This window comes from Musa acuminata, chromosome BXJ2-10, assembly GCF_036884655.1.
Source record: "Musa acuminata AAA Group cultivar baxijiao chromosome BXJ2-10, Cavendish_Baxijiao_AAA, whole genome shotgun sequence".
Taxonomy (NCBI): Eukaryota; Viridiplantae; Streptophyta; class Magnoliopsida; order Zingiberales; family Musaceae; genus Musa; species Musa acuminata.
This window is the reverse complement of record NC_088347.1, coordinates 31,052,265-31,079,503: the sequence shown is the minus strand read 5'-3', so window position 1 is coordinate 31,079,503 and position 27,239 is coordinate 31,052,265. Positions and strand designations below refer to the sequence as shown.

Genomic DNA, 27,239 nt, shown 5'->3' with positions numbered 1-27,239 from the left:
ACGTACGTCATGGCGTGCGTTTGTGTGTGTGTGTGTATTCGCTCAGATCCTCTTTAGCTTCGCAAAGTGTTAGGTATGGTACGCATGCACCGAGTTGCTTTCTCGAGACTGAATCATGTACCCATAAATGTCGACGGTTCAAAAAGTCTTCCTTCGATGACTTGCGGGATCAGTAGAGGTCGCGACCGGATGAGATGCTAAAGCAGCACCGAAGGATCGATTAGTATGGTCCAAGAATCTGGTGCTTTTGTGTGACACGCCTGCAATAAGAACTCTGTCGCTAGACAAAATGGCCACAACATGTGGTTCGCGAGACGATCAGTATGCTTTAGATCGTGTTCTTTCGTCACCCCGGAAAGGATAAGATTACCGGCAACCTTCTTCTTTCAACCAAAGGTAGTGTAAGGGCGATGGTGAAACGCACTCGAGAGGAAAAAGTAGTGGTCGGAATCGGGTTCTTCCTCCATCATAATGTCACCGATTAGATGAGAGGAACAAGCAGTAGTTGGAACCGGGTTCTTCTTCGATCATGATGTCACCGATTTAGAGATATTATATCTAGGGAAGTCTAACTTTGAGAAGGATGAAACCTAAAACATGCCGGCCCAAGTAGAACAGCTAAGGCTGTGTTGATCCTCCATCTACAGTAATAACCGTTCAGCTGCGTAGCATATAATTTCAGGTGTTTTTATTTTTTACAAAAATAAAAAAATGCTATATTGATTTAAGGATTAAAGCAAAGAGGAAAAGAAACGTGAAGAGTGAGATCGGACCAACGAGTGGCTTACAATGTTAGAGGAACAGAGTATGCGAGAATTGTTAACTTTGAGCTCATCCGGGAAAAATATCATAAAAACAGTCATAAAAAACTCTAAAAAAAAACCAAAGATTATGAGAGATCGATTATGTTGATAACCTTTATCTCGTGGTTGAGGTGTTAGCACGGCTCGATTCAGTCCCGAATACGTAGAGTTCCCACGCAGATATTCGGGTCACGTCGACGTCGGGTCGGGTTAGGTCAAAACATCATCTCTCGAGCACGGTTCTCCCTCGGTGGGTTGCTGCTATTTCATTGTCGGTTCCTGCACAAGGGTTGAGGTCGGGAGGAGGATTTCCCAACTCAACTCATCCGAAGTTCAAGTCAATGTTGAGTGGAGTTAGAGGGAGTTAAGCGTATCCTTCTCTTAATCAAGGAGGGTTAGCTTTTATACTTGCGAGGATGAGTTGATCGTATATGGCCAATTAACTACGGTCGACTTCTCATGCAGCCAGCTTAAGTTTTTGTGCGAGTGTCGACCGACCTGCATGAGTCGACGCCGCCCCAAGTTTTCCAAGACGACTATACCATGATGATGTTATTCGTACGGAAGGGGCGACGAGCGATTACCTGTCACGTGTGTGCTATACGTCACATCAGATTTAGATTTGAAGTTTTACGTCTGTATCGTCGTGTGTCTGGGTCCACGTGACTGAGATCCAAAATATGTTTTATCATATTCTATCAGCAAAATCGACTATCTCCGTACAATCCATCCTGATGGAAAAAGAGTTGGAAGGAGATAGCAGCTTTAATGGGCTGGAGGCGATGCGGCAATCATCACCCATTAAGAGATGTTCACTGGTGTGGGCTTTAGAAGGCAAACCTTATAACTTAAGGAGAAAAGACAGAAGGAATTCAAAGGGAGGTGCTTTGCCTAAAAACTTATTTGTATAGGGCAAACATCAAGGAGTCTCGAAATGGCCACAACTCCGTCATGCCGAGCTCTACATATAAGGAAGATTGAAATGTGATCATTTGGAGTTTAGTCTTCAAAGCAATATATAATCTGCAAGAATTAACATCATGAGCACATCTAAAGAACCTAACCCATGAGATGGGGGAGAAGGTCATTAGGCATTGGTAAGGAGGACACTCTTGTTTTAGAGGGAATCATCGCAAGTGAGGCTAAAGGATATTATTTCTACTCCCTTATTTTTATACCTTTTTCAATTGTGCTTTTTATCAAAGTGATATTGAAGAAACTTTTGCCTCGAGATACTCATTTGGCCCAATCCATTGAGAAGCTTAACAACTCAAACCCAATATGAACCTCAACTTCATTTGCTAATGCAAACACAAGGCATCGATGCAGTGGCCTAATTTGAACAAACATTCACCAAATCATGATGATGTGTCTTAATATGTGATCGAATGAATATCAATGACCGATATATATTGAATTTTTCTTGGTCAAACAAATTAAGAAATTGCAAATGCAATCAACTTAGGTTTTCGATAAAATCTTCGATTTTTATTTTTTCTGAGTGTATCAGTATTTTTTTTTTTAAGTATCGATTGTCCAAGAATAAAATGGTATTTGATTGAGACCCAACTAAATCCGACGATCGAGATCTACTTAATAATTATAATCATTCATCGAGTTAAGTCAATGAATAATATAACATGAAGGGTGAAGAATATATCGATTAATAAATAAAATATTAAGGGTATTTCGATAAAAATATGGAATAAAATAGAATATTTATCCTTTTATAAATGGATATAAATATCTTCATTCTTCATCCTCTCCCTCTTTCTTCTTCCTCCTATTCAAAGGATAATGTCGAAGGGACAACGAGTAAGATCGGACGATATCGAGTACGAGCTAAGGAGTATTGATTAATAGTAAGGGGAGTGGACTAAAAAAGTACTAGTGATAGTGAGCGCAACTAGAAAGCATCGATATTGACAATAAGGAACTTAGGTTGAGAGTCGACGATTAGAAAGTACAAAGACAATGATCGCAATGGGTTATGAGAAATGAAGCAAAAAATAAAATCAGAATTAGTGGGATTGTAAATAATAAATTATTATCTTATAATTTTTTTAAGAAATTAAAAATAATAAGAGACTGCTAATAATATAAAAATTAAGAAAAAGGCCTAAATAGTAAGCTCAATGAAATATGGGTTGTGACCTCCACAAGTTTGGGCTATATGGGTTGTGACCCAACCAGCCCTATATACCATGCTGGGCCAAGTCTTGGCTTGGGGAAGAAGCAATACCCTCCAGCGGCCAGCAGAATTAAGAGAGGGGAAATCCCACCCTCGACTCTTTGGACTTTGGATCTCGAGACGAAGAGAAGACAGACGCCGAAGACATGTTTAGGAACCAGTACGACACGGACGTGACGACATGGAGCCCGGCGGGGCGTCTGTTCCAGGTGGAGTACGCCATGGAGGCCGTCAAGCAGGGGGCCGCCGCCGTCGGCCTTCGCTCCACCTCCCACGTCGTCCTCGCCACCGTCAACAAGGCCGCCTCCGACCTCTCCTCCCATCAGCGCAAGGTCTTCAAGATTGACGACCACATCGGCGTGGCCATCGCCGGTCTCACCGCGGACGGTCGTGTTCTTTCCCGCTACCTCCGCAACGAGTGCATCAACCACGCCTTCGTCTACGAGTCTCCCCTCCCCGTATCCCGCCTCGTCGTCCGCCTAGCCGACAAGGCCCAGGTCCTTCACTCCCTCTTCCCTTCCCTTTGCGTTTTGAGAGTTCAATTAAATTCACGATGTATCAACTCCGTCCATCTTCTTTGGAATTTCTTTATATAAGAAATGTCTTTCAGAAAGCGGATTCTTCTGTAAATAGAACTCTTAGGTTGCCCTACTATATGTATGACTATGTTGGTTGGGGGAATGAATAACTAGGGTTTAGGACACAATGCAGCAGGAGGATCTTATTTTCTTCAACTCTTTTGGTGGGTGCTTGTCGTTCTTACGACGATCATGCTAATCTCTTCTGCCTGTAATTAGTTGTCGATTATGTGGCATGCTCTTTCTCATGTTTGTGGTCATGGATCGGTGGTATCCAGGCCAATATGGCACTCAGTACCCCCACGGCCGCCCCTCATTGGTTCTATATTTCTGTGGAACTTTTATCATCCTCACTCTTCTTAGATTCAAATAACTACAGAACTTGATGCCTTATACAGTCAACACTTAATGCAAACTCTTTGATAGCAAATTGACAAGTTTGCTTGGTCACATTACAAATCTCAAGTGAACATTAGAAGGAATTAATCACATCACGTGTTCTTAACAGGTGCATCACCTGGTTATTCTTTGTGCTTACCTTTGGGTTCCATGTAGCCATCTTTTTTAAGTTGGAATTGCATGTTTTTTATACCAGGGACATGTTTGCTGCACATTCAAATTGTATGTCGGAATCATTAGTTTCTTGTGGTTGGATGACCCCCTATCTCACAAGTTGGATGACCCTGCTAATTTACCGTTTTCTTATTGTTGGTGCTTTTTCCAGCATTTATATGAGCATGTCAATCTTTTTTCCTTTTGCTTGCAAGTGGCACTTTACTTTGTTCATCTTTTTTTTTTCTTTATATGCATCAAATTATTGCCCTGCAATTTCAGTTACATCTTTTATGTGTGATGCTGTTGTTCATGTATATCTGTGATGTTATGCTGGAATTCTGGGCAAGAATGGCACTTGCACCCATCTACAACCGCTCAATGGTTTTTGAGTTATGCGAAACTTTGATCATCCTCACCCTCTTAGATTCAGATAGCTCTTAAATTACCTCTTGCCAAGTTTCACAAAAACTAGAACTTAAAAGTTCTAAAAAAAGTCAGCAAGTTGATGAGTTTCCTTGCTCATATTTTGTATTATGGTTAAGATTAGAAGCATAATCACATCATATTGATCTGAACAGTTGCATTTCCTGTTTAACTTTATGCTTATGTTTTGGTTGCATTTATCGATCTTTGGATTTATGCCAGGTTGGAATAGCAGTGTTTTTTGTACCATCAAAAGAGTGTAGTGTTTAGTATATATCCAGCCTTGGGTTATTTTTGTGGTTGCAAATAACCAGAAGTGGTCCATGGAAAGTAGAACCGGAGGACAATATAAGGGGGCATTTAATATTTGTCTAACCATTGGGAAGGATAGAAAGTGGATAAGTTTACTTCATGCTTGGAAGCTGGATAGATGCAAAAAGGAAAAGCTAGGAAACAAATTATCTGCAGAAGAATGACTGTTGTTTTAACAGCCTTATCCAATATAATGTATAAAACCAAAGCACTTGTTACTCCATTGCTCATTTTGTCCTGGCACTACTAGATGGTTCTGAATATCCATGCAATAGAGAAATTAATGCAAGCATCCTGAAAATTATAAAGCTAGGCAAGAGTAAGCTAAACATGTGGTGAGTATGTATGTCCTCGTTACTGGATTCTAAATTGACTTATTATTATTATTGTATGTACATTATAGACAAGATTCTTCTGCCTCCTTTAGATACCTCGATCTTGCTGTATATTATTTTGATATCTTACCTTGTAAAACTGGGTTTCACATTTCTGAACAATTTATAAACCTATATTTTTCATTGTGTCCAGGTCTGAACATATGGCTATTTGTTCTTATTTTGATAGCCGCTACAACTTGAGCCAAGGGTAATCCTTGACAGATAAAAGCAGAAAATAGAGAGGAAAAGATCATGTGGCTTGATGATCCTCAAAATATGTGATGTTCCACTGCATTTGGTGGCCTTGACCTCCTATTATAGAATTGACAATTGATCGTTCTTGTTTATTGGATTGTTTATTGAATAGACAATAGAAAATGTAGCTGGACATTTTCTTTTATGATGCCCGTTTCTTGTTTTAGCTCACATGGCTACATAATCTTTGACTTAAAAATCGATAAGATACATATTAGTTCTATGAAAACTGATTCGAGAGTTTGGCATCATTTTTGTAATGTCTACTGCAGGTCTGTACACAGCGTTCTTGGAAAAGGCCCTATGGTGTGGGTCTGCTTGTTGCTGGATTAGATGAAACTGGAGCTCACCTCTACTACAACTGCCCCAGTGGAAACTATTTTGAGTACCAGGCATTTGCGATTGGATCCCGCTCCCAAGCTGCAAAAACTTATATGGAGCGCAGATTTGAGGCTTTCAACAACTATTCCCGTGATGAACTGATCAAAGATGCAATTTTTGCCATCAGGGAGACACTGCAAGGAGAAAAGTTGACCAGTTCCATCTGCACTGTTGCTATTGTCGGAATCGACGAGCCATTTCATGTGATTGATCAGAAGATAATACAGGAAGTAATTGATTCAGTGGAGATTAAAGAAGATGCTGCTGCTGCTGCAGATCAGGCTCCCGCACAAGACGACGACGACAAGAGCTCAGAGGCTGCTCCAATGGATATTTGATCGGGACAGATTTTAAACAGAGCGGTCGTAACTTTTGCAGTTGCAACATTTCATCTCTACATGGCTCATGCTTGAACGCATCATGATGTTTAATGTTAAACGGAACATGTGCTTTACGAATACCTTGCAATTTGGTTTTGGGTTGGCATTAGAGCTAGCTTTTGGACAATTAGAATATTGGATCATGCTTAAAGAAGTTAAGACTATGCTAAGGATGTTCATTTGGCACGCCATCCGCCCATTGTGTGTATCCTTCAATCTACCTGAGCTGCTGAATGTTTGTGGAAAATTTGTGATCCAGGCTGCAATCCATATCTTCCTTTAGATCTTCGCACATACCATGACGCTCACATGCTATCGCTTGTGATGTACTAATCAATTATGTCCGAAAATAACCATTAAAGATGCAACATTTTGCGGCCTTTTCATAAATTATGGGCGTGGTAAGGTTTGTTCTTCGTGGCCCACATGAAGACCACGTAATCCGTGTCGATTCAATTGCAGCCATGGTTCGATTATGGGCCTCCGCCCATAATTGCGAAACCGTAAGCGACAGGCTCGAGCCGGACTCGTTCCGGCTCGCTGGGCCAACTCAGTAAGTGCTAAGTTAGGCTTTTACCAACAACCATTCGCTTCCTTGACTTGCGCACCGACAAGAAAGACGACTTACCCCACGTCTCTCGGGGCCTTTCCAAGCCGCGCCTCGCTTCTCCTCTGGTCGATTCCTCGATCCAAATCCCAGCGCCGCGCCCAAATTCCATTCTCGATCTCCTCCTCCCCCGTCTTGTTCTTCCTCGGATCACCCCGCGCTTCCATCCCTGAGGACGCGTAGGCCTTCCTTCTCCGACGTCGACTAGTCCCCGGTCAAATCGGACCTGTTTGCCTCCAATCGACCCCTTGCTTCATCTCGAAACGCCTTCACATCAAGGGTTGGAAGAAAAACCAGATCTTGTGGTAATATCTCTTTGCTTCTATTCTTTGATGTTGCAGTTCCTTCTCTTTTTCTTTGTTCGAAACCCTAATCTTTCATGTTAGCTTGACCTTGCTGTTGTTCTCTTCTCAGAAACGATCTCTTCGAGGAGGATTTTGAGCGGTGGAATTCCATGGAAGCCGATGGTGCAGCTGCTTCGTTTCCTCTGGCAAAATGGAGAAGCGACTTCTCCAGGGCGTTCCAGTACTACTTGGATAAATCGACTCCTCACACGACCGGAAGATGGATCGGTACTGTCGGAGTCGCGGCGATCTATTCCCTGCGTGTTTACTTTGTGCAGGGTTTTTATATCGTCACCTACGGGCTTGGGATCTATCTCCTGAATCTCTTGATTGGGTTCCTGTCACCGTTGGTGGATCCTGAGATCGAAGTTTCTGATGGTCCTGCCCTGCCTACAAAGGGCTCCGACGAGTTCAGACCCTTCGTTCGCCGTCTTCCTGAGTTCAAGTTCTGGTAAATTTTGGCATGCTATTGCTTCCTCGTTGAAATTGAGGCGGTGTCCTTTTTTTTTTTTGCCTTATTTTCTCGCTTAACCGGGATCTTTTTCGCTTTCCCTTGACTTCCCTCGATTTGATTACCCTCCTTTGGGCTTTCTTATGGAAAATGGATTTGTCAAATCGGTGCACTTATGTTTATAGCCTGTTCCTAGATTTTGTGGAGAGGACAGTAGCTTGACGAGCTTGTGAAATATTTTATAGAGCTGCATTCCAAGTTGAGGCTAATCAAGTCCCAATTACACGCCTAGGAAACCCATAAAAGAAAAAAAGAAGACAAACTGCTGCATCTTAATTTAGCTTTAAACCTGCAATTGGATATGCAGGGCAACCTATGAAGTCTTTTCTTGTTCTTTTGAAATTTATTGATCTTTCGTTTTCGCCTGTTAAAATCGTTTGTGTCACTAGGGCCTCTGACATCTTGGTTATTTCATCATCACTCTGCAAGATAAATGGTCTACCTTAGGTGATTTTTTGTTATTGATTCTCATTTATCCTCCCTCGGGTTTGATGAAAATGCTATCATTTCTTGTCATGTCTACATAGTAATAGTCGTTTAGGCTTTGATTTCTCTAGCAAAGTCATCATTTCTTGACCTCGATGTTTCTTTAGTAGGTAAAAAAATTCATTTATGAGGACAATGCACAGATTTTGAGAGAACAAATTTAGATATGCAAATTGGCTTGCACTTCTTGACCACTGTTTGTATAATTATGATGGGAACAGTTATATTGGTAAGATATGCTATAGGATAAATGTTTGGATAATTATGACCATTTTAGATTTTGAGAAGACAATGCACATATATTGAAATTATCTTGTACTTCTTGACCAATGTTTAGATAATTATGATGGGATCAGTTAGATTGGTAAGATATGCTATAGGATAAAGTAAAGTAAGATTAAGCTAATTTAATATTGAACTTTGGATTAACACATTTAAAAATTAAGTGAACATGTCAAGTCTATCGTAAATGGTTTCACTTGTTTTATCTTCAATAAATACTATCTTGATTTGTAAAACATAGTTAATCTCACAACTTCTTTTCTTGTAGAACTTTACTTATAATTAAAGAAAATATGAGGATATCAAGTACTCTTGATGCCCTTCTTTACAATCATCTTGCTTTAATTTTATCAATTGCATTTTCGTGTCCCCCCTTTCCTAAAAAATAAGGAGATAATAGTAGACGAGGGTTGTGGATGGGATCTACAATGAGAGAGAAAGAAGAAAACAAAAGTGATATTCTGGGGCTTGTGATTTCAAATGCTTGGATGGCACAATTCCTAAGATTTTGTTAGTTGCATGAGAAGTGTTTATATCCAATTTATTTTTTGTTCATTTTGAGTTGCAGTTTTGGAGACGTTTTCTTGCTTGAGTCAAGAACCAGTTTAAACTCTAAAGCTCAATGTGGGCAGAACTTGGGAGGATATGATTCTACGGACATATGATTAGGAGACCCAGTTTCTTCATCTACAGAGTAATATGAGTCTTCAAATTTCAAAATCTTACCAAAAGAAGGACTGACAATCAATTGACATGATTCCGATGAAAAATCGGGTGAGTCAATTTCCATTGACACGCAGACCAACAAACACTTGATTGGAAGTCAAAAATTGGTCTTCATAAAATGAACATAAACTAGGATAGACTATTGGTATTTCATTTATCTAATTTTCTATCATAAGAATCCTATAAAATCACCTAAGAAGATGATTGCTATATGTTTGAAAAAGCAGCGATGGCTGAATGCCATCGGAAATATATATGCAGTCCTAGGGTGAGTGAATTGAAATCATGGTATGATAAAATTACTCTCGGGTTTCTTAATAGCAACATTGGAATGTCTATAAGATTCTCATATTTCATGGTAAGCTGTCTGGTCGATGGAACTTGACAGAATTGTTTGCCACAAAAGGATTCTATGTATCATTTTAAAATCTAGATGTCACACACTTAAATTGGAGTTCTTGTGTGAATGGGTGCAAACATTTCACCTACTCATCTTTCATTGGAATGTGTAAAGAAGGAAAAAAGGAAAGTACATTTTGATGGTTTGTGGCAGTGTTCTGGAGAAGGGGTTGGTTATCAATGTTTTTATTGGCAATTCTTTCATTACAATTATTTATCAGTGAGTAGCCAGATACTGGTTATGTAGCCAGTGCTCTCAGATTGTCATTATCTTTAGAATAGTTTCACTGTTATCTGCCAAGGATTCCTGAATGTTACGTGGGTTTAAAAATTTGTCTGTTAACAGTCATATGCTTCACATTCTTTCTATCGGCCCAAAGAATCTGCAAGTATGACTAGGAATACCTGTTGGACTTTCTTGATATGAAGACTTCTGTTGTTAGGGTGTCTGGTAATTTGTTAGATGGGATAATTAGGCAACACAATCACAGAGTGCAATCAGGCCACCTTGAGGAGGAGGTGAGGTGATAGCCAGTTGAGAAGGGTTCTCTAGACTCTAAGCAGCAACATAGTCGATGGGAATCGAGGGTTGCTAGTGAGCCAGATGACCGCAGTGAGAGGATGATGATGAAGAAGCTAACGATCCCATGTTGGAGAGTGGTGGTTAAGACTGTGACGAAAGTGGCATCCTTCAAGCCTTTGCCCCAAGATTACCCCATATAAAAAACGGTGCATTGGTTAGTGGAGCATGAGCTTGTTCAACCCTAAATATCATGCGGTTACTGGAAACTTCTGCCTGGTTTGTTGTGGGAGTTCTTATCCAGTTTACTCAAGCAACACGCAGTTGTGGATTCATGCAACCATGATAAAGACCAAAAAGTGATTGCTTGTTGCCCCCTTTAGAAAGAATTTATTATCTTGTATTTTCCTACTGTAAGTGTTAATGAACTGTTTATATCTGTTTGTATCCAATTCTTTTTTGTTTATTATGAAATTTCACTTGAATATGTTGGAGATTGTGAACTTAATTAGTTCTATTTCTTTTTTTTTTCTCAGGTACTCCATAACAAAAGCGTTCTGTGTTGCTTTTGTGATGACTTTCTTCTCCGTATTTGATGTTCCTGTTTTTTGGCCTATACTACTGTGCTACTGGGTTGTTCTTTTCTTCCTGACAATGAAGCGCCAAATTGTACACATGATCAAGTACAAGTATGTGCCATTCAACATGGGAAAGCAGGTGCGTTCCATTGAAATTTTATGCTGATTCATATGAATGCTTCACTATTCTGAAAAATGGTCTGCACGAGGCTTTTCTGTATGAGATTTGAATAAACTGGAGTGTCAATCTCTCACGAAGACCGAGATTTAAGCATCTAGTGCCAATATTAGGGAAAAGTGAATTAACTCAGCTGTGTCGTTTGAGATGAATAAGCACTTGGGCCTCGCAGGTAGAGCATGAAAAACAGGCCGTGGGTGTTTTATTTGAGGGATTATCTGACTGCATCCAAACTATGCAGTGTGCTTTAGCTTAAATATGAGAGACTTATTTAGTTTGCGATTGTTGTTTGACAATTAACCTGGTCTAATTTGTTTCGAATCAGAAATATGGAGCGAAAAAGGGACCCGGAAGCAGCAATTTGTCCAAGGATTGATCTGTGCCAGGGGGCTAAGGGCTTCCACATATCTTCGTCAGTGAAATTGATATACTGTTGATCTACTTATCCTCCAAGATTTGACAGTCTTTGTTGGGAATATGGTTATTTCCTAGGTTGACACTTGTTTACTAGAGGATGACGCAATAGCTATGTTTGCAACATCGCCTTCACTGTTCATTAATTGCCCCCTATTGCTATTGGAGAGCCAACTAATAGTTAAAATTGGTTGATTTCTTTTGTTGCTTTTTTGTGCCCCCTCTTCTTAATATTATTATCTTATTCTTTTTTCTACATTTAATTAAGATTGCCCAAGCAGTTGAGACAGGCAGCTTTAGTCGATCTTTATCGAGGGTCGGCCTACTCGATACTCGGAAGTCGTCGAAGTCTGCATCATCAGTTCCAGCGGGCGAGCATTACACGGCAGGTCAGTTTGTCGAGACTCAAAAGTCGATTAGGCATGATGATGCCTTCTTACGTTGTGCGCTTCTGCGTGCACGCAATCTACAAGGGTAGGCATGTTGCGTTGCGTGCTTCTGCGTTCGGTCTAAGAATAAAGAGTCGATTTCGTGTGAAATAGTTTTAGCCGGTGCGTGTGAAACAGCACCCTTCCACCTGGAACAAAAGTGCATCGCAGAGCATAGACGACCAGGAAAATATTAGCTGAAAGTTTAGGATGAGAAGTCCATTAAGCATATGAGAATTATTCTTTGTTTGTCGCTCATGTTATCTCAAGATTCGTGTTACTCGTGCTTCGCAATCTTGAGATTATTTTTGGGTAGTCACCGTTTACCCCTTATTGGATCAGCAATGAAATGGAACCCGATCCAGCCCCCGTGGACTGCCGATGGCCACAAGCCTTTTTAACGACGAGCCATGTGATCCGTGGAATCAATTGACCATGCGGTTGGAGCTTTGGCATCCGCGCATATGCCGCTCCTCCAACTCGACTCCAAAGATGAAGCCAGTCGTCACAGGGTACCTCACCTCGTGTCTTGCAATTAATGTGCTTCTTCTTGTGTGTCCTCTTTCCTTTCAGAACTTGGCCAATAGCCAACAAGATTCCTCTGTAGGACATGACACGCGTATTCTGCAGCCTGAACGAATGCTCTACACTGGTGGTGGACTCACTTAAGGGAAGCTCGAATTCAAATCTCTCTCTCTCTCTCTCTCTCTCTCTCTCTCTCTCTAATATGCTCCTCGTTGCAAGTCGTCGTTGACAACTATATTGGTATGTGGGCTGTCAATAGATAACGTGGTGGTGAAAATTAGTCTTGCTGCAGGACAAAATGGCAAGAAATATTTAGCATGCCTATATCAATAACGAGGCATAATATTTATCGGTGATCAAGCTGACATATGGCCTCCTCAACGGATCTAGATCTTCTCCTTGCAGCTTTTTAGCACGCCCCCTCTGTGCCACCGATGCAATGCAGCGATGGTGTAGACTGGCACAGTCGACTACAAGCCTGAAAAGAAGACGACAAGGCCGTCGCCGACAGGCCGAATACAACTTGCACGAGTCACTGCTTGCTGACTCCATAAATTGATAGCTACGCCCCACCCAAACCTCCAAAGCCTTCCCTCTATGGATGACAATAAGAAATGGTTTTAATGATAAAAGAAGAAGGCAATTACCCTCCTCCTACCAATTACGGAATCGCGGCAGATCCCACCACCTCCACTATTTCCTGTGTAATCGTCCACCTAACTCTTGTGTTGGCACACATTCTTTGGGGTCGAATAAGATGATGTGCGAACCGGCCAAGAAAAAAGAGATCGTCGATTGGATTCCACAGCGTACTAATTGGACTCCCCTATCCCCGTAGGTAGTAAAAGCTCAATTGGCGATGGGATCACCGGCAACTTCATGTTCCCAAGTCTTCAAGATTTCTGCACATTGTACTTGCATCACACAGTGGAAACAGGAATTTCCCTTCCCCTATTCAAAAAAGAGGATATTTCTACAACACACAAATCGAAATAGCGTCCTTAATTTGGTTGTGGCATAAGAAGAAGGCAGCGAAGACAGTCGGCACTTGCAGAGTTACCATCAATTTGGATCCACTCAGTCAAGCACACAGTTGCGAGTTTTATTCGAGTGAGGCTTTCTTCCCTGGCATGCAATGTATCTCTAGCAGCAGCTGTCCGAGTGACCCTGCAGCAATCAGCAAGTACAAGAAGGAGAGTAGACTTAATCAGACAAAGAGACACGTTCTCAGATGTTGGAATAGAGACAAAGAAAACGCTTCAAGACGAGTAAATCTCGGCGTATATGATAATTGCCAAGATGGATACCGTAAAATTCTTTAGGGACTCGAGACACGTTCTCCAACCGGATCGAGCGATGCCCGGGGAATCAAAGCATTTGTAGGAGATCTTACGGTCAACGAATATTGATTGTGGCATTAGTTTAGATCAATGATGTCGAAGCTTTCTACACATGAGGTGAGGTGATACCCAAAAACCCAGAAGATGCGCTCGATTCTTTTCTTTATATTTCTTCTTTTTTATATTGAAAGGCCACCGCATGAATCAGAAGCGAGAGAGAGAGAGAGAGAGAGGGGGGGGGGGAGAGGGAGCGGAAGGCCAGGCAAGAGGGTGGGGACCTGAGTCAGGGTCACAGCCTTGGTGAGCAACGTCTCACCTACTCGTTAGTAAACCACCATTAAAATAGTTGCAGAAAAAGTGTGTATGAATTGGCATGATAGTATTGGAAGAAAACGAGAGCAGTTCTCATGCTCCTCTGCTTCGTTGCCAGCGAAGTTTGTACCTCTAGTTGGCCCTCTCTTTCCTGCTTGTTCCTACCCTGCCGCTTTTTCCTCTCATTCCTCTTCCTTCTCTTCTTCTCCAAGAACTGAACCACCGAGGGATGCCTACCCGAGGATATGTTCTGATCTTTGTCTTCTGGGCTCTGCTCACCATCATTACCCCGACTCTCGTCTCCTGGTCGGCGTCAGCAAAGCCAAATCTTGTTGCTCCCGGTGAGTAGTCTTTGCCTTTATATGGTCTGCTGTAATCGATTGCTGACCCGAGATCCTGCTTTCCGCGCGATATGCCTGCCGTAACAGGGATTCAATTTTCTTGTCTCTCTTTTCTTTTCTCGAAAGAGACAAAAAGAAAGCAAAAAAGATGGATCTAAACTTGCTTCCATTTCCATGTAAGAGGCTGGCCGGGAGTAGTTCTTGAGTTGGAAACTTCTCTACACGCAGATTCTTCTGTTTGTGCTTCAAATTTTTTTACCTGCTTGCGCATGACAGGAGAGACTTTGCTGGAGATGAAGGTCAATAGGAGAATGATGGGTTCCGTAGAGACCGCTGCCCAACTAAAGAACGGCACCAGGAAGACGATAACACGAGCAACGGCGCCATCGCCGGCTGCAGCTCCGGCACCAGCTCCTGCGGCAGGACATGACGTGCTCAGCTAACGATAACACTTCCATGACGGCGGCGTCGATTGACCTTTGATTTTTCAGGTGATAGGTATTTATATATATACGAGCGATTGGGGGGTATCATAATAGTGTGGCAGATCTTGTGAGTTCTGATCACAAGAAAGAGTGGGTAGATCACTCCTAAACCATTTGCTAGAGAGGATCTTCCCTTCCCCAGCATTCGTGGTAAGAATTTCTTGTAAAGATCCACATTACATGATTGTTGCCAGCGTTTGTTTGATTCAACTTTCATCTGTCGCAAGGCCCATCCATGATTCACCACTCTGCTTTCTTTCCCATAAATAGAGCTCCAACTCTCTGTGCAGCCACATGTCCTCTTCAAAACGTGCTGCAGCTTTACAGGGTACCTTCGAGCTGACAGCCACAGTCGCAGTTTGCGACCCTCGTCGCTTGCACGGATCGATTCGCGACAACAGCATTGGGGATCGATGCACGCAGACCTTGGAACAGGGTGGCCAAGTCTTGGGATCTTAGAGCAGTAAAATCGCAGGCAATGAGATAAAACTTCTTATTACTATCATTACTGTCATTATTCGAACAAACACTCGACTGCGCTCTGGAAAATAGGGTCCATTGCATGCTTTTTCTTCGTATGTTTCGATTGATTCTTGGATCGGGGGGAAGAAGAAAGGGACTTGTTGGATCGTCGATGCTTCTTGGCTCGTTCCCCCGAGATAGACTGAGGTGTTCCCTCAATGAAGTGAAAAAGACGACCCTGCCGAAGTGACAAGAGATTTCCTTGTTGTTGTTGTGATCGACTCTCGAGTTTTATTGATCGACGATGAAGTCGTACCACATTTCATGTCGAACCGGAAAAAGCTCATCTCTTCTTTATTGTTTGCCTTTAGAAACTGAGCAGATGCGCTGTGTGTTCACGTGATCTTCCCTTTTGTCCGCAGCATGAAGAGTTCTCTACCTGTGTGCGTCGCTCCTGCTCTTCGGACATTATGTCCTCGCTCATTGAAATCTGGCTTCATCGGCAAACATATCGATTAGTAGCTGTGCATTTCTCTGTTCTTTCCCCCAAGACATAAACATAACGAAAGCATGATAAGTCTCTCGAGGCAGCAAAATCTTGTAAGAAGAAAAATTAGATGCCTTCCTCATCACGAACAACAGGAGTTGGTCTTCCTAACGACGGTAGAATCTCGTGAAACAGAGCTGATCAAGACAAATTGGAAGAGTCATTGGCCGTGGGCGACTGACGAGATGATCTTTACGATGATTTAATTGTTCTATCAAGATCGTTGCTTTGATTCAGACCATCTCTGTCCCCGTGATTTAAAGTACATTTGCGGAAGCATTCAAGTGCGTTCCCAAATTTATTTCGAGTAGTACTGACAGATATCAAGCTGTTTCTAGTAAATCTGACCTTTCAGGTTCTTCGTGGTTTCTTGCTACGAGCCTGCAAAAAATTCAGATCGAAGCAGTCAAAGATCTGTACTCTCAAGGAGCAAAAATATAGTTGCAGGAAAATAATAGTAATAAGACTGCATCACTTGGGTGATAGAATTCCCCTTTCCACGATCAATAAAGTAAACATGTGAGAAAATGGCACCGTCGAATAAAGATCTAATGCAACTGTAGTTTGCGGAAACAACCGTAACTCGACTAACTCTAGGTGAAGTAATAATAATAAAATGAATGACATCACAAACAATGCATCTTAGCCCATTAGATCTGAAATTTGGGAACGTCAAAGGCTGTAAGATGCAAAGAATATATGTGTTGTATATAAAAATTCCATACATGAAAGATATAAAGATTGACTGTTATCTGATGCAAAGAATTGATAAATGCAAAGCATTATATTTAGCAACAAGTATGTCGACATTTTAAACTGGCAAACACAAGTAACGTAAAACAATCAAAATGCAAACATGGGGCAAGAAAATCAAACAGATCACTTAAACTTAGATTGCTAGAATTTCGTCGTTAAATAGAGGTTCTCTCCAAGAGCATATCCAGGCATTCGCTGACAGTGGTGCATCTCACATGTGGATATAGTTCGCTTCCATCTAGGCCGGAGGAGTCGATGCTGAAGTATGTATGATCACCTTTTACGAACGCAGAATATATAAAGAACAAGTCTATGTTGCTCGGAAATGGGGTCTCTGAAATTTATGAATGTATTGAAGCAGGAAAGTTAATGAATAAAGCAAATCTGAAATGAAAGGCAATTGGAAATGTGTATTTTTTAACTCACCATGAATACTTTTAAGAAGCTGCTCCTCTGTTACGTGAATCTTTTCAAGCTTCTTACCCATTTTAACCTCCCAAATCTCGGTCAGCTCATTCTGAGAGTAGGCATTGCCTGAAGGTCTCAAGTATAACACCTTATTTAATGTCCTTGTGTCGTCTATTGCACAAATTGTGAATGTAGCAACATCACTCTCTTTGACAAAAACAGCTGCAAAGAGAAATGGACCAAAGTTAAAAGTTGTATGCAAAGAGTAAATTGTGGATAACAGAATGCTTGTACATTCCAAGATCTAAGTTGTGACAACTGACCTTTAACATTACCGCTACCGAAAATCTTTACTTTGTCTGTTGGAGGAGTCTTTAGACCTGGTTGTATAAGTGATGGGAGCAAATATCTTTGGAAAAAATTACAGGAAATATAGGTGTGAGGAATGCCTTCTTTCTCGATACAACGTCGAATTTCAGCTTTCTTCTTATAAAAGTCATGATCCATCTCGAGGGTTTGAACCTTGTCAGGGTCGGCACCGAATTCAGATGGGATGAACCTCTGCAGAAATTTGGAGTCAGGTTAACGATAAAACACCATAATTTGCAGAATGATATTGGAGGTTTCCCTTTCAATTGTGGAAGGTAACTCAATCATTTCCAGTTAGTAATTTCCGACAGCAGAAGTACTAGTTATTCACTACAACTTTAAACAGGGAGGGTATAACAGGATGAACAAGAGCTGCAAAGTTGGTAGAAAATCACTTGATAAAATGTAGTGGTAAACAGAACCACGGTTAAACTACAGAACACCATCCTTGATGCTTACTAGAATGCAAAGAATAAAGACTTTGCTTCTTTCCTCCCTTCAAATGAATACACACAACACACACAGTGATCAAGATCAAGCAAGACATGAAAGCTTTATGCCAATGGGAATATACATAGCTACAATGCTGATTAAATGATGTTGGTTGAAACCAATGAAAGGTAACATTTCAAAATTACCTAGACAAGCTATGCCCTATTTGCAAGATAAAACGCCTGTTGATATAAGAAAGAAGAATTCTACCAAAATCATCTAGACAAAGGACAAGAATTCTGTTAAGATGGATCTCCACCAACAAGCACAGCTAATTCTCCCCCCAGTTTGCATCCTACTTGAACTCCAGATGGTTTTTAAACATACAGGAAGATAGGAATGACCTGATTCACAAACATGCAATTGTCCATGGAAATAACCTCTGCTTGTACATATAAGGTTTCTTGCAATGAGCATCCCTAGATTTAACATCGACGGGAGGCTTGCGCAAAAAGGTGGTGCTTTACAAACATGTAACTGTCTCATTGCTCGTAAGACATGGTGAAACTAAGAATGTTTAGAAGGTTTTTGCAGGCTAGTAGACAATTCTAAAATCGTAAATGCAAAAAAAATGTTATTTTTTGAAACATAGATTTCGGTTCAAACTTTGTTGTTTCTCCTCCATTTAAAGTCGGGCATCGGATAGACATGTTGAAGACATACGAAATCCATAGTAGTCAATCTTGCACGTAGAATCACGTAAGGTGTGACCACATTTTTTAGTTCACATCATCGTATCAATGAAAAGTAACAAGCTCAAACTCAAACAAAAGGAATCTCTGAAACTATTTTTGTTTACCTCGATGCACCCTGCTTGTTTTATAGCTCGAATTAGAAGCTTTTGTTCGAGCACTTGACTCGATGGTACTGCACAGATGACCACATCTACTTGCTTGAGAGCTTCGAGAAGACTTGGAAAATCTTGTAAGGAACCCTAATGGAATCAGATGAATTAACACTGGCTACAAGAGGACCTCAAAAAATGCAAACGAATCAGTGGTTAGTAGATGATGGAATCATTTAATCAGAGCTTGTGAACAAGAATCAGAGTTTTCTTCGTTTGCTTTCTTTTCTCCAGAAAATATACCGACCGTATCAATTATCATTCTGCACCTTTCACCTATGAGGCATCTCAAATGACTATAAATCGTTAACAAACCATAAGTTTATAAAGCATTCAATATCATCAAAGTTTGCTTTTTGTTCTTTTGATAGAAATAAATGTTTCGAGGCCAATGAGTCGGTGCAAAAGCCAAGTATTCGATATCTTAGCAGTTGTCATGGCTGTAGATTCAATATTCTCTACGAACCACGCCCAGAGCCTGTCCGACGAATCCCACTGATTGCCAACGAAGAACATCAGATAAATCACATATAATTACCTCATGCCCAAAAGAACATCATATTCGATATCCTAGTGTTCTTTTGGGCATCTTTTCGAAGAAGACAAGATGCCCAAAAAGGAAAATAGAAACCAGGTTGACATCCAATCGAAGCGTACAAACAGAGCAAGGACAACCTTGAGGAGGGTGACGCCGCTGGCGGAGAAGGATTGGAGGAGGAGGGAGGCGTCGGCGCGGGAGAAGGTCGGCTCCCTCACGAGGGCGTAGGTCGGGTGGCCCGCGGCGAGGCTCGCCTTCACTAGCTCTTGACCGAATCTTCCTGTCGCCCCAATCACCAACACCTTGCTCCTGCTCCCCCCGGCCTTCTCCTCCCCCACCATCGCCATGGCGAGCAGACTCGAGGGATCTCGTGGGAGAGATGGGATCTACTTGTCAATGGGGCATTTTCATGTCAAAGTGCTCCCTCCGAACGCCGTCGATGGGATCTACATACTTGTCAAAGGGGCATTTGGTGAAGAAACAATAATATATATATTTTATATATTAAATTCAAGTTTCACCATAAACATCTGTAACATCAACATATTATATATCTACGATGCATAATTGTCTTTGTCACTTGACTTACCTCTCGCTATGTCATTGCGATGCTTAGGGCTCATCTCGCTTTTCTTTTGGTACAGCGACAGCGCTCATCGTCAGGATGCTCAGCGCAAGATTATCGTCTCATCTAACTATTAGTGTAGCGAGAGTGATCGTTACTAGGATGTTCACGGTATGATCGTCGTCGTCGTCGACACTATAGTCATCCTCCTTGGGTCCCTCCTCGTAACCATGTAGCCAAGCACATGCTATGGTGTCCTATTCCTGGTCCTTGCCTAAACCACCTTCGATGTTTACGGTGCCCACACTATCTTTCTCCGTGCACTTGTCGACTATAATTAGTTTGACATTGAGACCTTGATTGACGATTATAGCATCTTATCTTTCTTCTCCTCTCGACTTTCCACCAATTGTCCCCCTGTGCGAAGTTACTCTTGTGGCTCATCATTGAATTTCACCACCTTTGTACTCTTTTAGGTGGCCTAACTCGTGCTATGTGGAGAGAGATTCATGACATCAAGTCAATACATAAGCTCTTAACTCTCATTCTTCGTTACTTATAGCAATGTTGGTGGATTCGACCCCATGCTCTCTTTATCATCTTATCAGTCACCACCCGATTTCTATGTACTATTTTTCTATTGCTCGTCACTAACGTTTGCAACTAGGCGATGGTAGCACTAAGCATCCCAATAGTGCTCGTTCATATTATGCTTCGAGCTAAGTGGATCATGTGGCAAAGCAACTGGGTCTCCCCCTCTTCGTGAGAACCTTGACCTTTATCGGTCTCACCTCCTCCATGGAGGTCAGCTTCGATCAAATGATATTCAACCCCATCTAACTCCTTTACATTACTAAGTTACTCAATATTAGAAATAGAAGAGATATTAAAAGTATCTTTTTAATGATTACTTTCATGCTGACCCAACATGTAATATTAGGTTTTTATATTTTTATTAATATAACTAATGGCGTTATGACAAATGAGTTATTTATCTCATATCAATATAAAATTTTTAATAGTTTATGACAGTAAGATATGATGTTTCTAAGTTAAATCACTTTTGACGAAAAATTTGAGGAGCAACTTTTCACCGACCCTCCATGACTATCGAGGAACGATTATTAAGACTTTATAATCCAGCTTCCTCGTCATGGAATGTTCAAAATATTCTATATAATACTCATATTATATCCAACAGGCAAGTTCATGTTTTGACTTACTTGGCGATTGGCGTGGAAAGAGTGATCATGCGCAATATGATATCTTTATAAAACCTAACCTGTATAGCATCAAGTGCAATATGATGTACCTAAACTGACAGCTACTGCACACCGATCCATCCGATTGTACAAATATTATTAGTAACCATTAAACCCAATTCATGAACATAGCACTCAATTATTTGTTTTGAGAGAGATTGATGTAGAACGTGCTTTGATGGAATCCCCACCACAGAAAAAATAACTTGTCCCGAATAATGGAGCTGACGCCTGCTCCCAAAATTGGGAGCGACTCTTCGCATTTATTGTGGTACGAAGTCAATAAGTATCATATTTGTGATCACAGTTAATAAATAATATGGAGTCTCGAGACTAAGATGAAACATCACGTCGGATGTGTCATCCCGAACTCGGGAGGACAGTCATCCTTTCCCGTGTCATTCGAAGTTGCATGAGACAACGTCTACACTTCGGAAAGCTTGAAACGACACTGCGTGACGTCGTTCCATGTAAATCAAACGACACTTGCATAGAGGATCGACTCGTACTCTGAAAAGAATAAAATATAAAAATAATTATTAAAAAAGTTTTATTGAAATAGCTTTAGCTTATGTTCTCTCTCCTATTTATACAGATTATGAAAAATGATTTCCCTCGATAGAACGAAGGATTTTCCTCAACAGAATAGAAAGATTTCCTCAGAGGAAATCTTATCTTCTATCAGTATGTATAAAAGCCTCTTGACTAGCATCAGGTTGGGGGGATTCTTTTCTTTTCAAAAAAAAAACTTCACTCGATACTGACTTAACATTTGAAGGAGTTGAGTTGAGAAATCTTCCTCCCGACCTTAGCTTGTATACAGAAACCCGACAATAAAGAATTAGGTCACTCGTTAAGAGAGGAGATTGCTCATAGGAGATGAGGCTCAAACTCATCTTGACCTAACAGAAGCTCTCATCTAACATCTAATCGCACTAACAATCCTATTCATCGGGGGTCGAATCAAACCATGTTAACATCTCGACCACGATTTGAGAGTTCGTTAATAACAATAAATGAATGGATGTAATTGATCTTACGATGAACTATTGTCTTTCTACCATCGATATCTCCGTGATGGGCGATTGTGCTACTTGCACGGTCCTTATTGTTTGGATGATCAATATATTTATTTTCTTCAATATTAAATTATATGATTAGATTTTAATTATTATTATTAATTAATAGACATAAATTTCAGTTATAATAAATCCTCTACTCTCTCGTGTAAAGAAAGAGCCTCTTAAAGACTCAAGAGTATAATAATAAAATTTAATATTAAAATTTTTCGTAAAATAATAATTCTGGCTCAAGACAACTCGAGTGGCTTACCGCTTCATCATCCGCGACGAACTCAAAAAAAGATTGCCAGAATCCATTCTTTGGTTAGGCAAAAGCTGCTGCAAGCACTTGTATGCCTAACAATAATAATCAGCACTTGTTCAGATTCACAACGTTGAAGATTAAAGAATGTAACTCGATCTAAATAGATTTGGTAAGGCTCTTACTTAATACTCATGGATGCGGGAACATTACCGGTTGCACATGGCATACATACTATACTTGCCTGTACACGCTGTTGCTAGTTAATGTTTGATGTCCATACGCGGGCTTAGAAGCGTGGCAAAATCGGATGGGATGTTGATCCCCATAAAAGCGTGGCAAAATCGGGCATGTATTTGAACTTTTTCTTTGTAATAATGCTTGCAGTATCCAGACAGCAAGGCTCCAATCCGTGTCACATAAACCTATCTACTTGTAATTGTTCCTACTATCATGGAATGGAAAGCCAATATTCTCGATTCATGGCATAAAATTGCGGATATAAACATAATTAAAGAATATATTTGAGGAACATGATCTTTCTTTTCGAGAGAAACCCACCAGAATTTTAGTTGGAGGATGATGAGCCAATAATATCCTTCGATAGGATCACCAGAACCGATCCAATCCTAACATGTGTAATTTGCATTGACACGCAGCCTGGAAATGACTTACACACGGCATCATTATGTGGCATTACTTGTGGCAATTATTTCATGTTCTTCCAGAAAAGAAAAGATGAATCGAGTGAGATCGAGATCTATCTCCTTCTCTTTCGGCGATCCTGCTGGAATCGTTGTTGGGAGTTGGGATCATGGCCTGCACTGCGCGTCCAAACGTGTTTCACGTTTGCGTGCCGACCGACCGGGAAATAATTTGTCTTCCTCTAGACGATGTGTTTGTGACCGTCCGTTGTCCGATCTGCATTTCCATCTTGATCGTCGACTCTTGGTCTTAGCAGCCAGTCCGGGAAATCATTCATCCGCAGCAACATCACACGTAATACTCGTGCAAGCTTTCGGGTCAATCATGCAGGAGACCGCCGCGTAGCCGCGTGGGCATATATTACTGAATAACGCTTGGCCCCACACACCGATTTCTTTTGCTATCCGATAATATTGCAGGTAGGATGGAGGGTGACTTTTCCGAACGTGTCGGAAAATTATTTTGTCGGAGCTAATAGAGGTTACAATAGCATTTCGGCAGCTCAACAAAGCCGGGCCAGCGTGTGTGTTGAAGTGTGAGCACGTGGTTTGAATTGTATGAACAGCATACCAACCGTGTTTCTCTCCTCTTCTTCGTCTTCATCTTCCTTCTTTTCCTTATGGTACACGATGCATCGGCCTTTAAAACAGACTGACCATCCTGGTTTCCTCCTCTTCATGTAGGCAAGCAGCTAGCAGCACTAGAATACATCTCTCTAGCCCAGCTTTCTCTTCATCATCGGAAGCTTTGGCAAGACACCATCCAACCTCTGCTTGCTCTCGAGGATCACCTTCATTGATCTCTGGGAAAAGGGGAGGAATCCAGTAAGTAATCATCAGCAACGCCGAGAACCGAAGTTGCTTGTGGTTGATTCGTTCTGCTTTGGGTTTCCTTCTCCCGATAGTGACGGCGTCTTTCTTCCCTCTTCTGTGGGTAGCAGGAGTGTAAATAGATGGAGGGCAAACGATGGTTGTCTCTTCTCCTCCTCGTGCTTGTTCTCGTGGGCATCTCCATGGATCTCCCGAGAGAAGCTCCGGCGGCTTCTTCTAATATCTTGAAGAGTTCATCTGCCAGGTATGCTAATCACTTTGTGTTTCTTTTCCGAGACACATGTTTGAATCTTGCAAGTTTCTTGTTCGATGCATATCTTGTTGTTGTTGATGTTACATGTTTCATGGACGCCACTCGAATTAAGCCTCCGATTCCATGTCAAGAAATCTGCAGATGTACAATAAGATCATAGCATCATCTGATGCGTTGTCCGTGACAGAAAGGTTATCACTGGATTTTAGAGACTTTGATATCGCACACACGTGAAACACGAGGCTCTGATGGATCGACACGTCCTATTCGAGGGGACTGGCCAATCAATCAAAGCTGATGGGGCCCGCCCGTCGGGGAAACTAACATCGAAATCACACGTCAGTGAGCCCCGGGGTTGGTTTATGGTGGGTGGATGGGCCACGTATTATGAGTGGAAATGGTACGAGTCTTAGCCATGCGTTCCGTCACATTATAGCCGGCTCACGTATGTCGCAGTGAACGGGCAAATGCGACGATGCGATGGTATAGAGTCGGTGTTGAGTTTTTTGTGCAGAATGAATGATTCAAACTGAGGGTTCTGTTACTTGGAATTTTTCTTCATGAGTAGATTGCTGCATTTTAGTCTCTTTTACTTTGAGCTAAAATGACTTGTCAACTTGGCATAGAAATCAACAACAAAAAAACAAAATATTTTAGAGCAGGTATATTTTTATCTATCTTGATTTGTTGGTATAGAAATCAACAAAAAAAAAAAAAAAGACTTGCCACAGGACATGACACTTTCGCTTAAGCCGAGTCAAAGACTCGCCTAGTCGCCTTGGTGGCCATCTGAGTCATCATAGCGAGCCGGCTTGGTGGCTACTAGTTAGTCGCGTTGACGGCTTTCTGAGTCATCGCTTGGATAGCGAACCGGCTTGGTGGCTACCAGTTTGTCGCCATCTCGGTTGATCAAACGGCGTCGGACGCTCACATCAAAAGGGTACATGACTGACGTCTGTGTGCGAGTCATCTTAAATCATTCATCCGATTCGGATCACCACATGGTAAGGGTCAGCGATTGCTGTGTCAATCATTGATGGGCTCGCTGTCCTGCAATGATCGACGATGGTGGGCCACGTGAGAGGAATTGAATATTGGGTGTCGTGGGCCACGTTCCAAAGTCGGTGAACGTGTCCGGAGCAGTGACGGATGTGGGATCCATGGCGTGACAAGTATGGCTTTCTTAAGGGAAAAATAAAGAAAAAAATTTCCCCATCATACGTTGGCGGTTCAGTTCCTTGTGTTCTGAGTTCGTATTTAGCTGAAGAAACAAGGTGTAATGTAATCGAATAATGTGAATCCTATATATGTGGGGTGAAATGCTATATATTCTCTTTGATTTGCAACGATCTCGGATCCAAAATGCTGAAATGGAGTTTGAACTTGCAGAATACCAGTGAATCCTCAAGGCGGACAACAGAGAGATGGAAGCAAGAGCAGGGAGGACAAGGGCATTCCCCTCAAAGCAAACCTATCGGTTTGCCATGCTTCATTCTCGGACGCCGATCGTCCGGTCTACTGTTGCCCGGCCTGGAAAGACGCCGACCAAACCTTGCTCGACTTCGAGTTCCCGGATCCGTCGTCGCCGGTGCGTATCCGACGGCCTGCTCATCTCGTCGACGAGGAGTTCGTGGCCAAGTATGAGAGGGCGGTGGCCATCATGAAGCAGATCCCGCCTGACCATCCCCACAACTTTTGGCGCCAGGCCAACATGCACTGCCTCTACTGCACCGGCGCCTACGACCAGATGAACTCCTCTGCCCTCTTCAAGATCCACAGGTCATGGCTCTTCTTCCCCTGGCACCGAGCCTTCATCTATTTCCACGAGCGCATCCTCGGGAAGTTCATGGGAGACGACACCTTCGCGCTCCCCTACTGGAGCTGGGACACCCCCGAGGGCATGTGGTTCCCCGACATCTACCGGAAGGGAGCTCTGAATGAGACGGAGCGCGACGCCATTCACCTACGGGAGGCCGCCGTCGATGACTTCGACTACGTGGATCATGACCTAGACAGCGACGTGCAGATCGCCGACAACCTCGCGTTCATGTACCACCAGATGATCTCGGGAGCGAAGAAGACCGAGCTGTTCATGGGTTGCAAGCTGCGGTCCGGCGTCGAGGGGTGGTGTGATGGGCCCGGGACGATCGAAGCAGCACCTCACAACACGTTGCACAGCTGGGTGGGGAACAGGTACAACCCCGAAAGAGAGAACATGGGGGCGTTCTATTCCGCCGCGCGAGACGAAGTGTTCTTCGCGCACCACTCCAACATCGACCGCATGTGGACGGTGTGGAAGAAGCTGCACGGCGACAAGCCGGAGTTCGTCGACCAGGAGTGGCTCGAGTCTGAATTCACCTTCTACGACGAGAATGTGCGCCTGCGCAGGATCAAGGTGCGCGACGTGTTGAACATAGACAAACTCAGGTACCGGTACGAAGACATCGACATGCCATGGCTCGCTGCACGTCCCAAGCCTTCCGTTCACCCTAAGATCGCGCGCGACATATTGAAGAAGCGTAATGGCGAAGGCGTACTGAGAATGCCCGGCGAAACGGATCGTTCACAACTCTCCGAAGATGGTAGCTGGACACTGGACAAGAGCATCACCGTGAGGGTTGACAGGCCAAGGATCAACAGGACAGGGCAAGAAAAAGAGGAAGAAGAGGAGATCTTATTGGTCTACGGAATCGATACTAAGAGAAGCAGATTCGTCAAATTCGATGTGTTCATCAACGTCGTCGACGAAACCGTGCTGAGCCCAAAGTCGAGGGAGTTCGCAGGGACCTTCGTCAATCTCCACCACGTCTCGAGGACGAAAAGCCATGAGGATGGCGGCGTGGGTTCGAAGATGAAAAGCCACCTTAAGCTCGGTATATCGGAACTTTTGGAAGACCTCGAGGCAGACGAAGATGATTGCATCTGGGTGACACTGGTGCCAAGAGGCGGCACGGGGGTCAACACCACCGTAGACGGCGTCCGGATCGACTACATGAAGTAGTGAACCGGCACGCCGCTCCTCCCCTCCCCATCAGAAGTGGTATAATATTTATATTGGATCGAGGCTCGTGGTATCTTTTGATAAGAGTAAGTTCCATAAATTTAGAAGAAGAATCATGTTCTTTATTTATATTAAATCAATGTGATTTGTCCA

General features: G+C 42.3%; 4 protein-coding genes and 1 long non-coding RNA gene across 10 annotated transcripts; 4 read left to right on the top strand and 1 right to left on the bottom strand.

Moving 5' to 3' along the window:
• Positions 1-3,053: 3,053 nt before the first annotated feature.
• On the top strand, positions 3,054-6,441 carry LOC135625130 (proteasome subunit alpha type-1-like). The gene is made up of 2 exons (XM_065129481.1): positions 3,054-3,491; positions 5,767-6,441. Exons 1-2 carry the CDS (start codon positions 3,141-3,143, stop codon positions 6,211-6,213), a joined length of 798 nt encoding a protein of 265 aa, XP_064985553.1. The 5' UTR covers positions 3,054-3,140; the 3' UTR covers positions 6,214-6,441.
• Positions 6,442-6,857: 416 nt separating this feature from the next.
• LOC103968784 (protein RER1A) lies at positions 6,858-11,502 on the top strand. The gene is made up of 4 exons (XM_009382096.3): positions 6,858-7,167; positions 7,277-7,657; positions 10,667-10,847; positions 11,212-11,502. Exons 2-4 carry the CDS (start codon positions 7,317-7,319, stop codon positions 11,260-11,262), a joined length of 573 nt encoding a protein of 190 aa, XP_009380371.1. The 5' UTR covers positions 6,858-7,167; positions 7,277-7,316; the 3' UTR covers positions 11,263-11,502.
• A 2,111-nt stretch (positions 11,503-13,613) lies between these two features.
• LOC108951580 (uncharacterized) lies at positions 13,614-15,161 on the top strand. 2 transcript variants are annotated; one of them, XR_010491910.1, is made up of 3 exons: positions 13,847-14,246; positions 14,523-14,881; positions 15,022-15,161. It is a non-coding gene; the product is annotated as an uncharacterized LOC108951580 (long non-coding RNA). The 2 variants fall into 2 exon arrangements; XR_001976075.2 differs by lacking the exon at positions 15,022-15,161 and having other exon boundaries at positions 13,614-14,246; positions 14,523-14,961.
• Positions 15,162-15,210: 49 nt separating this feature from the next.
• Positions 15,211-19,608, bottom strand: LOC103968783 (probable pinoresinol-lariciresinol reductase 3). Of its 4 annotated transcripts, XM_065129479.1 has the most exons (6): positions 19,285-19,608; positions 18,565-18,699; positions 17,228-17,465; positions 16,923-17,126; positions 16,712-16,830; positions 15,211-16,121 (listed from the first exon to the last, which is right to left on the bottom strand). In XM_065129479.1, the coding sequence occupies exons 1-6, from the start codon at positions 19,492-19,494 to the stop codon at positions 16,092-16,094; spliced, it is 936 nt and encodes a 311-aa protein (XP_064985551.1). In that variant the 5' UTR covers positions 19,495-19,608; the 3' UTR covers positions 15,211-16,091. The 4 variants fall into 4 exon arrangements, with proteins under 4 accessions (XP_064985551.1, XP_009380370.2, XP_009380368.2 ...); XM_009382095.3 differs by lacking the exon at positions 16,712-16,830; XM_009382093.3 differs by lacking the exon at positions 15,211-16,121 and having other exon boundaries at positions 16,506-16,830.
• A 4,002-nt stretch (positions 19,609-23,610) lies between these two features.
• On the top strand, positions 23,611-27,239 carry LOC103968782 (polyphenol oxidase I, chloroplastic). Of its 2 annotated transcripts, none has more exons than XM_018819547.2 (3): positions 23,611-23,826; positions 23,940-24,076; positions 25,475-27,239. In XM_018819547.2, exons 2-3 carry the CDS (start codon positions 23,955-23,957, stop codon positions 27,084-27,086), a joined length of 1,734 nt encoding a protein of 577 aa, XP_018675092.2. In that variant the 5' UTR covers positions 23,611-23,826; positions 23,940-23,954; the 3' UTR covers positions 27,087-27,239. The 2 variants fall into 2 exon arrangements, with proteins under 2 accessions (XP_018675092.2, XP_018675091.2); XM_018819546.2 differs by having other exon boundaries at positions 23,612-23,826; positions 23,943-24,076.

Coding starts and splice junctions, on each gene's coding strand:
- LOC135625130 (XM_065129481.1), top strand. CDS start 3,141: ATGTTTAGGAACCAGTACGACACGGACGTGACGACATGGAGCCCGGCG. Junction 3,492..5,766: donor GCCTAGCCGACAAGGCCCAG/GTCCTTCACTCC, acceptor TGTCTACTGCAG/GTCTGTACACAGCGTTCTTG.
- LOC103968784 (XM_009382096.3), top strand. CDS start 7,317: ATGGAAGCCGATGGTGCAGCTGCTTCGTTTCCTCTGGCAAAATGGAGA. Junction 7,658..10,666: donor CTTCCTGAGTTCAAGTTCTG/GTAAATTTTGGC, acceptor TTTTTTTCTCAG/GTACTCCATAACAAAAGCGT. Junction 10,848..11,211: donor CATTCAACATGGGAAAGCAG/GTGCGTTCCATT, acceptor GTTTCGAATCAG/AAATATGGAGCGAAAAAGGG.
- LOC103968783 (XM_009382093.3), bottom strand. CDS start 19,494: ATGGCGATGGTGGGGGAGGAGAAGGCCGGGGGGAGCAGGAGCAAGGTG. Junction 17,466..18,564: donor AACAAGCAGGGTGCATCGAG/GTAAACAAAAAT, acceptor AAATTTCTGCAG/AGGTTCATCCCATCTGAATT. Junction 17,127..17,227: donor CGGTAGCGGTAATGTTAAAG/GTCAGTTGTCAC, acceptor TTCTCTTTGCAG/CTGTTTTTGTCAAAGAGAGT.
- LOC103968782 (XM_018819547.2), top strand. CDS start 23,955: ATGGAGGGCAAACGATGGTTGTCTCTTCTCCTCCTCGTGCTTGTTCTC. Junction 24,077..25,474: donor TTGAAGAGTTCATCTGCCAG/GTATGCTAATCA, acceptor TTGAACTTGCAG/AATACCAGTGAATCCTCAAG.